The sequence below is a fragment of the Thunnus albacares genome, chromosome 7 (genome assembly GCF_914725855.1).
Source record: "Thunnus albacares chromosome 7, fThuAlb1.1, whole genome shotgun sequence".
Taxonomy (NCBI): Eukaryota; Metazoa; Chordata; class Actinopteri; order Scombriformes; family Scombridae; genus Thunnus; species Thunnus albacares.
The window spans coordinates 7,893,651-7,908,026 of NC_058112.1; the positions used below are offsets into that span (position 1 = coordinate 7,893,651).

The 14,376-nt window shown below is 39.9% G+C and overlaps 1 protein-coding gene across 1 annotated transcript in view; it reads left to right on the top strand.

Annotated features, from left to right (window-relative positions):
* Positions 1-1,663: 1,663 nt before the first annotated feature.
* The window catches only part of spire2 (spire-type actin nucleation factor 2), a 31,204-nt gene continuing 18,491 nt past the window's right edge, over positions 1,664-14,376 (top strand). The window contains exons 1-3 of the mRNA XM_044356319.1: positions 1,664-2,964; positions 12,307-12,350; positions 12,707-13,093. Coding sequence (XP_044212254.1) covers positions 2,667-2,964; positions 12,307-12,350; positions 12,707-13,093 — 729 coding nt within the window. The 5' untranslated portion in view covers positions 1,664-2,666. The remainder of the gene's footprint in view (positions 2,965-12,306; positions 12,351-12,706; positions 13,094-14,376) is intronic.

A 14,376-nucleotide genomic window follows, 5' to 3' on the forward strand; every position in this document is an offset into this window, starting at 1 on the left:
GTCTTATTGTCCATCCACTGCACCTCAACAAGGAAACACTGTCTCGTAAAACACAAAGGGGAAGTTTCCTTCAAATATATTAGAAAAGGTACAAGAAACCTCAGAAATCTGAGAGCCCTTTAAATATGTAAAAGTCATCATCATCACATAGGAAAACACTGACTTTTTCTACTTTCTACTTTCTCAGATAAGTGGAACTTATATACCTGCTGCTAATGAGATTTAGGCATTGATGGCATAACATTGTCATATTGGTTTCTGTTTGCAAAAATGTGGTCATAACACACATTTCAGTCAAACATGTAAAACATATGTTACATTTACAAATATAATAACAATTTATCCTGGAAAGGGATATATATTTAATGTGACATTTGACAAATTAGAAAATATCTACACTTGAATTTGGGATATGATATTTAAAAACAAATGTGCAATATACACACGTATATTGTAAAACAGATGTTGTACAGTGTAACTGCATGTAAACACATCTAACTGCATGTGAAAGGTGTAAATGTGGACATATTGATAATGTTCTTCTGTTTTGCTAACTGATGGAAAGTGCATTCATATATGATTAAATGTTTCGATTTATGTGATAAAATATAAAACGTGTTGGAGTTTTTTTTTTCAGTTTACATTCCGTGTTGTGACCGGATGCTCCTGCAGGTGAAGCTGGAGCAAATGCTACTTCAAAATCACACAGACACTCAGAATAAAACAGGAAACTGGGTGTTTGTGCCTTCAAAATACAATCTGAAGGACTCTGACATGATGTGAAATATGTCTCTTAGACCTCTGTGCAGTCTATGCATTGTGTATTTTGTTTTTATGTCTGTGAAGCACTTTGTAAAGTTGCTTTTAAAAAGTGCTATATAAATAAAGTTTATTATTAATGTTATTGTTATTGTTATTGTTATTGTTATTGTTATTCTTATTCTTATTCTTATTATTGTTATTATTATCATCATTATTATTATAAAGTTGGTAATATTCACTTGATTAATGTGGTTATTTGAAAACTCATATATAAAAGCTTGTCAATTCCTGAATTTAACATGTAAAACTACTTTTGCTTGTTTTTCTTTCTTGTGTTTTGCAGCTTTAACAATTCAGTGCATTTGCATTCTCTAAGACTTTGACTATGTGCTCTTTTTCATTGGTTCTGTTTGCGCCCATTATGCAAATATAATGCACACAAAGACAATGATGCTGTTGAATGCAGAGCAGAACATCTGGGACTAATGGCTAACCTGCCAACGGCTCACAGTTATGAGAAAGAAGAAGCTGAGTGCAAAATTTCAAAGAGTTCTCTACATGGCCAGGAATATACAGTGATCAGTAAAACTTTTTTTGCCTAAAACAGTGACATTTAAAGTTAAGAATATCAGATTCCACATTTAACATATGATGATAACATATGAGGTAAATGTGTGGTGGTTTTTAAATCACTGTATACATTAACTTGAACTACAGCAGACTAATAATGTTAATATGAAATGTTTGGAGAGCCTGGTGGCCAATAGGCCATCGGGTTTGTGTAATGCATTTTATCACTAACATGTTGCAGCATAATGCTTCAGCAACAACGTTTTTATTTTGAAAGATTTCTTCGGAAATTCCACTTTATTCTGCTGAGTTTGACATTAGTGTCAAAATCTGGGCGAAAAGGAGAAAAGTAAGATTACTGCAGGCATACACTCATCTCTCACTTCTCATACTACCTTAAAACAGCGATAATAGCCTATAACGTCATCACATAGTTAGAACTGACTGATGAAGCCCAACAAGATCCTCTGCTCCTCTGTTCTTCTCCTCCTTTGCTCCTCTGCTCATTGACATTTTCCTGCAGAGCCAATCCGCTCCCTCATTTGCTGATACGGCACCACGCTGAGCCAAGTCAGCCAGAATGAACCACACCGTGGTCGGAAGTGACGTATTTTACTTTCAAATAAAAGCACAAGAAGGCAAATTGAAGCCATGATTACATGCACCTTATTTTCAGCCTTTGGAAACGCTTACAAGACACTGAAAAAAGAATATAAATAGTGAGACTGTTCAGAAATATTGCAATCCACCATGTTCTTTTGGACGTGTCTGACAGAGATAACATAAAAATCACCGAAAATGTAAAATTTTGCAAGATGTGTGAATAAGAGGGATGTAGGCTGATATACTGACATAAATACGACCAAAATGAGATCAATTATCTATTAAACATGTTAAAACTGCATCAATATGAAACTAAACAGTCCCCTGCTGTTGGGCTCGAGCAGCTGGGAGTTCAATGCCTTGCTCAGGAGCACCTCAGTACTTAATGGAGAGAAACATCCACAGTCACAATAAGACAGTCATTTGGTTTGAGGTATGTAGAACATCCTGGAAAATTATCACAAGTCTTTTCATCTGTCCGGCAGTCTGATACTTCGCTGTACTTTGAAAAACTGCTATATGTTGGTTAATATTGGTTTTATTGCCGAGAACTCAGACCGGATGTGGTGTGTTGACTGGGGCTGCCTTGCCGGTGTTGTGGTAACAAGGTGCAGCTGCGGCAGCTGAGTCGAGGTGTGCGGACGGGAGACTGGGCCGGACAGCAGACAGCGGACAGCATCAATGGCCCCGGTGCTTACGAAGTGAAGAATGGGCTCCACGGCGTCGCAGCCATGGCCAGATCCACCAACAGAAGCGCCGAAGAAGGGGAATCACGGGTGACCGCACCGGTGGACCGCGGAGAGGCGAGGGACCTGGCGGAGCCCCGGGAACTGTCTCTGGAGGAGGTGCTGAAGTCCTACGAGCAGCCCATCAACGAGGAGCAAGCATGGGCGGTGTGCTACCAGTGCTGCAGCGGGCTGAGGGTGCCCCGCCCGCCGGCAGGGACGGTCAACCGGGTGAAGGACCCGTCCTCCATCCTCCTGCACAGGGACGGGACCGTGTCGTTAGAGCCGCAGCGCCGACACAGCGGTAAGACAGCCGTCCTGTTGTTGCATCTAACTTCCTCACAGCCCGTCGCTCGTTTAGAATAACTCACACAAAACTTACATATGAAAAAGTTAAATCTAAATATATGGCTTTGATTTGCGAAGTTAGTTATCGCTTACACGTTACTTAACATTGCATTTAAAACGTTAAGACCCCCTCTTTAATTCGGCGTGAAATATAGTCAACGAATCGGGACTCAGATTTAGGAGAATTGAGACTTTTCCAACTGCTCCACCTGATTCCCGCCGTCTTCTTCCAGCAGGAGAGTCTGCGGCCACACACAGTAGGAACCAGTGAAAATGTCATTTTTACTAAAATACAGGCTGCTTGGCTGATTACATGAGAGCGGAATTTAAGACTATCTCACAGTGTTTTGTAAAAGTTCTTTAACCTTGCTTTATAAAGCAGACAGGTTGAACTATAAACAGTGGCGCTTTAAATTCTATGAATTTCATACGGAGTTTGGTGCACAGGAACATCCTATTTATAGGAGAGAAACGGACGCATCTGTCCCGAACAGCACAATGTTCCTGTCTAGTCGACGGACTCTGTGTTCAGATTCAGGCTGCTAGTTGTTATTTTGTCGCACTCTCGATGCCAACAAGGATGACTTGTATTATGCCGGTAAATGATTAATTATTCATAGAGCACAGCTTCACCCAAGCATCCTTCTCTGTTTAGGAGACTTCAAAGAGTGGATGGAAGCCCAAAGGATTTTACGCAGTCCTCTGGTTGATTCCCTCCCCTCCCGCAATTAGCCTGTACCTGCATAATGTCCTCCTAATATAGCTATGTGGAGTATTTATGTCTTCACTGCAGGCTGGGCCCGACAAACCTGTTCCAGGAGTCTGACTATAGCACAGAGGTAGTTTAAAAAAAAGTTTTATTTGTCTGTATATTACATAGCCAGTGGTGATTATGCATGCTTGCGTTGAGAACTCTCAGAGCCACTTTATTCCCCACAGTTTTGGGTACTGAAATATATTATTTCCAGAAGCTGATGTTTTATTCAACTTCCGCTTGTTTCCTGTACTACACCAGATATGCTGAATGTCCTGGAAAGCCTCTAAAGCTCTTAGGTCATGTTCTGCACGACTGTTGCTGCACCTTCTTCAGGAAGCCTTATATATCGTATTGCCAGAGTATTTGAATTCAGGGGGATTTCCTTGTGCTGAATCTTTGCCAAGACCTAAGTAATAAGTATTCAAAACATCACTGAGAAATGTAGAAATACACAGGAATGTGAGTTTTCAAATCTCTGCAATGAAAAAGAGCAGCTCCTGTTGACTGAGTGAGAAGTTGTCACAACACTTGTAACACTTGTGTAGCACCTGTCAAGGAATGTAACAGGAAAAGTTTACAATTAGTCTCCAGGAGATGCTTGACGCACGTTGCTTAGCGACAGAATGGCATCTTTCTTAAAACATTATTAGTTTGTTATTAAGTAATTGTAAATGCTTCATTAAACTTCAGACTTGCACCTTAAAATGAGTGCTTGGGACCAAAATCCTATGAGTTTAGTTGATCCACCATGTCTTGTCTACAGCAGTGAGAGTGAAACCCAAAATTAAATTAATAATGTCTCTGTACTCTTCCAATAGGACTCAAGTTATTCAGACTATTTTGACTTTAAAACGTTCCTTATATTTGCTTTGGACCCATTTGAGCACATGGAGACAGATGAACTACACTATTCAACAGTTGCAAACACAAACGTGCCTCGATCATTAACTCTCAGTTGTCGCTGAGATGTTTAGCTCTCATTAACAGAGATGTTTCCTTGCAGTCTGTGTTGATTTTCACTCTACTGATCCATACGCAAACACAGTCCATGGAAGCACTGGTGCAAATCCGTTAAGCGAGTCTGCCAACAATATTAATGCAGCCAGTCGGCTGGAGGGCCATTTGCCATTAAGTGGCCAAATTCATCCCTGGAAACAGCACGCTAGTTTTAGACAACTGGGCAATAGAGGAAACAGACAAATGATACTGAACAATAAACTGAGGTCCAGACTTCATTATTAATGCAGACTTTTTTTATTGACCACTTTAATTGACAGTTGAGGGCCGCCAAAACCTTTCACTGGACCTATTGCTACATAGCTACAACCTGCAACCTCTATACTTCTGAACTGTGTACAGTCATGTCAATGCACTATATTAAATTAATGATAATATTTTTATTTATGTAGCACTTTTCAAGCAAACAAAATGTTTTCTAGTGCATGGAGACAGCATCAAAAACAATCACAGATATAAAAAGTCACACAAATAAAAAATAACAGACAGGTACAAATCAAATCATATAGAAAAACAAGTAAAACACTACTTGAAATAGTACAAAGATGACTTTTTTTCCACAGTTGTAATCTTTGTGCTCTTGCTTTTCAAATTTGTGTCTGAACATAAGCATATAGATTTATATCTGTGGGTATTTCTGCAGGAGATATTGATCCTTCAGCATCATCACATTGTCTCTGTGCTCTGAGACTAATGTCGCTGTCAAGTTGCTCATAATTTCCTCATTCCAGTTATTATTTCTTTCCTTTTCAAACAGCTACTACACAGAAACAACAGACGGGACACGACTCCCCACCCCACTACACCCATGATCATAGAATCTGACAGAAAAGTTGCCAAATTAACACAACAAAGTGTCTTGTGCATGCATAGAGATACACTGCTGATCAATGCCTCTGTACAGACATCTACATGATGCCTGTGGTTCAGATAAACAGAACACTGACTCGCACTTAGAGAGGCACTTACATAAACAACTAGCCAGCAGCTCGATTCAGAGGAGTACATTAAACAATACCATAACTTACCTTTTGTATTTTATTGTATCTTGAAATTTTAGTGTTTTAATTAACACTCATTAAAGAAGATCAGTGAGTGGATCTACAACTGCCCTGTAAATACAATGACGGGCTGACTGTGTGTTGGTGGGTATACATGCTGCTCCATCCTGAGGATATAAACATACATTGTAACGTTAGTATTCAGAGCAGGTAGCCCTGACAGTCTGAAATGACTTTCTATTTCCTGGATATCTAAACCTCATCAGGTTGTACAGCAACCTGCAGAGGAGGAGGAAGTTAATGCAAATCTAAATATGAGCCGGGATCGAAGCTGCACCACACAGCATTTTAATGTAAACATATACACCTGATGTATCAGTCTGAGTCACTGAGTGCAACTGCAACAGAGAGGAGCATCCAAGATTCACTCTTGTTTACCAAATTAAATTCTGCTTTCTGGAGGCGAAGACCTTCCTAAAACCTTCAGTAACAGCAGTGAGCAGCAGCAGCAGCAACATCTCTGCTTTTATTTCCCTGCGTCTTTAGTCTCCTCTCGTGTGAAACGTGACAGACCGTCCCTGTTGGTAAACATGAGAGCGCTGTGTGAAGTTTTCTGACGTCACTGACATCAGCTGTTGCTGTGACTATCTGGCCCGCTCCCCCTTCAGAGACAGAACCAGTCTGACCTGATACAGTCATAATACACACTGAGTCATACTTGTAAGGAAGAAATTTAATTTTCCCACGACATCAGATGTGTTCAGGAACCAGCTGCAATCTGGCACACATCACTTCCTCAGTTAACACTGAATTATACTTCCTTGTAAAACATTTGAAAAACTTTTCTACCTTCTTCTGTGAACTTGTTAGCAAACAGTTTACTGTTTACACATCCAGATATTAACAGAGAGCAACATTAGCAGCTAATGCTAATGGTGCCAAAAAACAAAGTGTTTCTTCTGGACACCCAACAACTATTAGTCCAGTATTAATACTTTTTAGCTGCTAAATGTTCAGCTGTCTCCACCAGTTAGTTGCTACTTTTATCTGTCTTTTGTTAGGTGCTGGGTATGTTGCTGAAAACAGCTGCCTGCTGTTAGTAAAACACTGAAGAGAGCATTCAGAGTGAACCAAAACATCAAAGCTGCAATCTGTAAAACCAAAATGATGAATTAAAGCTATAATATGTAACTATTCCGCATTAAAATGTCTAAAAACGACTAGGCTTATGTTATATATTTTGTTGAGTTGTGTACTTACATTATCCCAAATGTTTCCAACAATTTTCAAACTGAAATCTGTAATTTTAATCAACGTAACGGTCCGTTTCATTTGGTCAATGACGTCATACCCCCACTACCAAAGAGTATATGCACACAAGATGCATGTGTCAGCGTTGTGGTTGTCCGCCAGAAATTCTGCCATAGATTGACTTTTATTCAGTTTTAAGCCACATTTTTACTGTAAACTTTTTAGATCTTGATCATTTTTAACTATATCTTTTAACTGGATGAAGGTTTTTAGTCATCAAACAAACTGAGCAAACGTTAGCAGCAGCTCAGCTCACACAGAGCCTCTCCTGGACGTCCTGTGGCCTTTCAAACAGCAGCAGAGAAACACTGATTTTTGACGTGGAACTGTTTATTCAGTGTTTTTACTACTGGTTTTAATCACCGTGTCTGTTTATTCTGGAGAGGAGGAGACCTCACGGATAATAACTAGTGAAAACTGGTTGTTTTAACAGTTTGTTATTGTTTTGATTGAGAGACCCCTAGTGGCAGGAATTACATATTGTACGTTTAAAAGAGGCTAAAACGCTCAGCGTAGAGCTGAGGGAAACTGCAGATGATGACTCTTTGTTCATCTCTACACAGTCATTTCATTTATTGATAATACAAAAATATTGATTAGGTTCAGCTTTGAGTATATGGAGGAACCAACACATTAATTATATAGAACAATTACAGATTTAAACAATCTATTCTTAAAACATGTCAAATAAATACCAGTATAAAAAGCGCCTGAGATCCCATTTACCTATCAGACAACCTCTGAAACTTCTGCCTCTTTCTGCTTTGATTGAGCTTCGATTCTTTCTGTCAAAGTTGGTAACAAGAAAATGCTTCAATCCCATGTTTGTGACAGTAACAAGACCTAGATCTAGTTTGAAATTTTTCATGACACCCAAGTTTCTTCGCTGATAACAAAATGACACAATTTTTTGACTTTGAGAAATGTAAACATAAGAAGTCAAGGTCATCAAATATGAATCGTTATCTAAACAAAAGCAGATGTAAAAGAAAGTGCCCTGAATAAAATAGTTTCAAATATATTTTTAAAATGAGGAATTATCTCAACAAATAATTTGAAAAGAAGAAGACAAATCTGTTCAGACACTCAATGTCAGCTTTTGGTATTTGTCAGTTTTTTGATACTCTGTGCTACAGACACATTTCGGTCAGTACCAAAAAAGTTTTGAGGTTCGCACGCAGCTCAGATGGAAACACAGTACTTTTTTATAAACCTGAGGATTTGGACTTTGAGGTTTGTTCTCAAAGTACCGCACTGTCCTTATGTAAGTCAGGTTGGCTTTAATAGCACAGTACCTTCAGCCTCATTAATAGATTTATGACTAAGTGGGTCTAATGGAGATCATATTGTCGCTCGTAAACGCTGATTATGCTCCCGTACCCCGAAGTGCTCAGTGTGTCTGTTTGTATGTGCTGCTGCAAAAGCTCCTGATCTGTCATCTACAAAACATGCAGTAACTCAGTTTGAGATGAAGCTCCTCACTGTTTCTATTTAAGGCCGCACACAGAGACACGGCAGGGCAAGGCTAAAGGGTGAGGTTAACAGTGATTCACTGAGCGCACATCAGACCAGCAGGAAGTCAAGGTTCAGATACATATTCCTACTGTCAGATAAAAACCTTGCATCACCCCCCATGTAAAAGAGAAAAAGCTCAGTGACCATGCACTGTTGAAACATGAGACTCCCCAAAATGTGATTTGCAAGGTTTTCACGTTACATCATCTTTCTGTTCCCCAAGAGATCGTGCCAAATTTCCACCATGCAGAGAAGCTTTGATGCACAGCAGTCAGTTCACAGAACACGCAGCTCTAAATCTGAATGCTCCCCTGATTTTATTCAAATAGAAATGAACTCCAATTATATAGAGAGTGTTTTTAGTGTTTTCCCCTTGATTATTGTTCTCTGGCAAAAAATGCGCTCATAGTGACCTACGGCTTGACATGTAGGTAAAAGGTGGAAGTGGAGTTTAAAAGGTCAGTTCAGGTGACGACTTAAAATGTTCTGTTCCCTCTTTCTGCCTTTCTGATTCATTTATAACTAGCCCTGCTCTTCATAGCCCAGTTTTCCCTCTCTGTCACTTTGTGGTTTCTTTGAATTTAGTCTCTCAGACCTTATTACCATGGCAACAGATGGCAAAGTCCATCTTGGGAGAGTATGCGTAGTAGTGTGAGTGTATGTCTGTGCGTGTATTTTCAGGATGAAATATTTTCCATCATTAGCCGCAATAAACTATGTGTGACTTAAAGCTAATGAGAAGAAACACTGCAGTGTGTGTGTGGCGGGAGAAGGGAGGAAGGGATGAAGGGGGGTCAAAACATAGCAGAAAGTCAGTCAGACAATACACAAAACATGATCAAATACTTGCCTGCTGTTGGTTGGCTAGGAGACATCCATGGGAACCAGTATAAGAGGAGCTCATTGTCACTGAGGCATCTCTCAGGATGGCCATGTTGGTCAGTCCATTACTTTGGTCCAGACTGAAATATTTCTAAAAATATTAAATGGATTGCCATGAAATTTTGTGCACACATTTAGAGCTGCAACAATGAGTCAGTTAATCGATTAGTCGATCAACAGAAAATCGCCAACAATTTTGATAATGATGAGTCATTTTTCAAGAAGAAAATGTCAAAATTCTCTGATTCCTGCTTCTCAAATGTGAATATTTTCTGGTGTTTTTAGTCATCTGTGATAGTAAACTGAATATCTTTGGGTTGTTGCTAAGGAAAAAAGAAGACATCACCTTGGGCTTTGAGAAACAGTGATCGACATTTTGCACCATTTTCTTACATTTTCTAGATCAAATGACTTATTGATTAATGAAGAAAATAACAATAGATTAATCAATTATGAAAATAATTGTTAGTGGGATGAAATTTGGTTCACACATTAATGTGCCCTTAAAATGAACTGTAATACCTGTGATCCCCTGACTTTACTGTGGTTTACCTGCAAAACTTTAAAAATTCCCATCAGATTTTACATTTTTTTTTAAAATCACAATCCTTTTGCATCATTGCTGAGAGGTACAATGTCACACAACTGTCCTTTTCACATATAGCTATAAAATGTGACACATCTGCAGGATTTTCTAGCAAAAGTTTTCATTGCATGATGGGCGTTGGTGTCAAGTAGAGAGGCCTATAGTTCACTATGAAGCAAACAGGAAGTGACTGTGGACAGCCTACAGTTGGTGGTAGTTAACAAAACGTTAGCATGCTAATAAACAAAAAAAAAAAAGTCAAATGGAGAACATTGTAAACATATGTAAACAATGGCTGGTTATCATTATCATTGTGAGCATGTTTGCATGCTAGTGTTAGTATGTTAGCATTCAGCTCAAAGCGCTGCTGTGCCAAAGTAGCCAGGTTGCTAACTACTCTTATTTTCACTTTCTGCTGGTGATATTTATCTATGCAGAGAGTTGATATAAAGCATGTTAGCATGACAACTAATACCATACCAACCAGCGCCAGTTCAACAGTTACTTCACCAGGACTTCAACTTTTATCCATTCTAGTTTGGGTTTCTTTACAGTTAGCATTACAGTCTCACAGAGTTGCTAGCGTTGCTGTAGACTTTATCTTGCCGTGGTGTAGCCACCAGGGCTAGCATTCCTAGAAATGCCCTAACATTTCCATAAATTCATAACCCGAACGGTTAAAGCGATTGAGATGTAATTTTAAAGAAACATCCCTAAAAATAAGGGTTTGTTTTATTGTGTTAAAAGCAAAAAAAAAAAAATACTGCAGTCTTTCCTCTCATACACAACGAAATGGATAAAAATAATAATGTCTCAGTGGTGTAAACATCCTTCCCGCGTCCATATGGCTAAATGGGGTGTTGTGTTTTCCAAGATCTAAGCTTGAGGACTCTTTGAAGTGTTTTGGATGCAGATTCCTCTCCTCTTTTGTGTTTATTGAGCTGTAGCTGTGGGAAACTGGCGGAGGTATCATTGGTTACGCTACGTGACCCTGGCCGTGCATTATTTGAACCTGTCTGACAGGTTTGCAGGGGTTCATGTTATCATTCCACTCCTGTGGGGAGGGCATCATAATAGAGTTTCTTTGCCCTCCTCCAGTGTCATTTGCTGCCTTTTGTTGCAGATTGAAGCAGTGTCTGTGTTCACATGGGAAACAGAGTGAAGCTCTGTTGTCTGAGGTTCATGTCCTGCTCTCAGCACTTTGTTGTTGACAGGAGAGGATGCGGTGGCAGGCTGACCTCCCCCCATCACCACGTCCAGACCTGCACTCCCCACTTTTCATCTTTTTTTCTGCTGATCTCTCTCATCTCTCTTGTGCTTCTCAATGCACCTCTCTCCCTCTCTTCCCTGATGTTTTCCACTGGTTCTATCTATCTGTCTTTGTCTCTGTCTCCTGCTTCTCTTGTCCGTCGATTGTCCTGTTTCTCTGCAGTGAGAGCTGCTGATCAAGGAGTTTCAGGCCTCTCGGGTGTCATTCCTGACATCTGAGCTGGGAGAAAGAGCTTTTTTTACTCTCTTTACTCTCTCTCTCTCTCTCTCACATACACACACACACATACACTCACACAGGCCCACCAACCTGGCTGCGAAACAGTAATACATCACCAAGTTATGACTGTGGAACACATGGAGTAACACATTTGATTTAATGAGTGGAAGATTGAAAACAGACTGACTTAATTTTATTATTGCCACTAAGTTCATAGGTTGACTGTTAGTGGTTTTCTTCAGCTGAGTTGATGATTCAACATCAGTTCAGCTTGCTCCTCATATAAATACCAGTTAAAACCCTGCACACCAACCAGTTTCAACTTAGTGACTAGTGATCACCAGTGACTGTTGAAATGTATCACAGTGGTACAATAGAGAAAAACAGTTCTTCAATTTAGAAATACCTACATTTGACAAAATATACTGCTTGTCATAAAGCAAGACATATATATATGTACTGTACACATAATTACTTCAGTCTTTTTCTGATTCTAAATTTTTTTTATTTTATTGAAGTTATCAGTGACTAGTTTTATCATTCCATGTACTGCATATCACTACTTTTTTATGTATTCATTGTGTGTTTCGTTTACTTTACTCTGCTAATGTATACAACATGTTGGCAACATGTGTTTTGATCAGAACGGCATGCTGTTTCTAAAAAAGAATCAATTAATGCTGATTTAAGTAAAATGTGTTATAGCTTGATTGGCTGTGTGTCCTCTCTCGTCTCTTCAGATGACACTGACGGGCCTCCTCTTCCACCTGCTCCAGAGTGTCAGGTGAGGACTTTGATGTAATCTTATATATTATGAATTTCAACTAACTTGTACTTTTTAAATATGGAACAGTGTTTCAGACTTTTCTAAAGACCTTTCAGTCATCATCCTCCTCCTGTTGTCATAGTGAAACGTCAAATGAACGCTCATTTGACAGCATTTCTTTATTGTTCTCTCATTTTATGCTGTCTGTTGACATCAAAAGTGACTGGTTAAAGAGCAAATCCTAAAAACAGATCATCTAACATTTTAAAGCCTAGCAGTTAGTACCAGTCAAAATGGGAATGAATGGGAAGATGAAATTCTCCTGTTTGAAACCAAACTCCTGTTTGGTTTTGTTTGTTCTCCTCCTCATCCAGCTGGTCCAGTCGCTGGGCGTGGCCATCTACCGAGCGCTGGACTGGGGGCTGGACGACAGCGAGGAGCGGGAGCTCAGCCCACAGCTGGAGCGCCTCATTGAACGTATGGCTGGAGGGGACCACGGCGAAGATGGAGACAGGACCGCTGGAAATGGCACAACTGATGAAGGCTACAGTGGACAGGAAGAGGAGGAGGAGGAGGAAGACCAGGAGAACGAGGGAGCGATAAGGCCGGTGTGTACGTTCCGCCAGGTGATGGCGCTGTGTGCGTCTCGGCTGGCCAACCCAAGCTTGGCTCCAGAACACTACCAAGCTGTGTGCAGGGCTCTGTTTGTAGAGACCATGGAGCTGCAGACCTTCCTCATCAAGATCAGAGATGCTAAGGAGGTACGTTGAGTTGTCATGTTAGTGTCAAGGTAACAGCGGCTCACTTTTATAGTTATGTAGCTGGAAATATTTGTGTCATTAATAAGGGAAGGTGTGGCCTGCTTTTTATTTACTTCAGTGGAGTCATTGCTTATGCCTCCAGCTGCTTGCACCTTGCTGTGAGTGCAGTCTGAATTTGAAATGCTTATAAACACACTCCATTAATATTCCTGTTGCTACAGAGCCGAGACTGATAAATGACTGAAGATGCCGCCTCCAGTTTCCCTCCAGTACTCAACCTCAAATCCTCACTTCTGTCGTGTTGCTACAGTGGTTCACCCTTGTAGCCTTGTACATTATGCAGAATCAATGCGATGTGTTCTTGCAGATGGAGGACAGTCGTCAAACAACTGATGCGACTAAAATTGGAGTGCTCCATGTTAATTCAGCTTACTATGAGTATGAGCTTTGATGGCATCATCAAGGTTATTGTCTCTAGACTGGAGCGCTTCCTTCAAAACTATACAAGACATTATGCAGCTGTTTTCACAGGCTGAGTAGGACTCTGTGACAAGTAAACTGATCTTTATGTGTGGAATTGATAGAATCCCCCTTAGGTTAAGTTTAAAGGGTAATTCCGGTTTATTATGTGTGTGTGTGTGTGTGCATGTATTTGTCGGCTAATACTACTGAACCCATCAGCCTAATATTTTTTGTGCACATTTATGACTGTGTGCTCAAGGACCTCTCATGGTTGCAGTGATTCACAATTGTCGAAAAACCTATTTTATAACACGTTTTATACCACCATTACCTGCTGACTCCTCACTCTTAACAAGCAGGTAGGGGCCGCAAGTGATCAACAATTGCAGCAAAAGGCATTTCTGGCAATTGGCTAAGCTAAAAACAAGTCTGCTGCAGGCGGCATTTTGGTCTTTGTTGTGGCTCAAAAACTGACATCCATAGAAAGGTTTGGTCTCATCTTGAACCGGAGCATCTGCAGATTAATTCCATACCTGATATGTTATGATCCACTAAAGTTAGGCATGATGTGAGATGAATAAATCCCCGTTTTTGTTATCTTCATCACCATCTTGACTGTAAGGGAGCCAAGAGGGACAACTGAATGAGATTCAACTTTTCTTTGTTAGGGAGGAGAGAGGGAGGTAGGGAGGTTTTATTTTGTATGGTGTGTTACAACAAAATGTTCTAAATAAATAATGAAATGTTCTAAATAAACAACAATGTTTCAATTGAGAAGTTTGGGCTTATCGTCCCATTTAATGTTTCCTTATTAAGTTTAT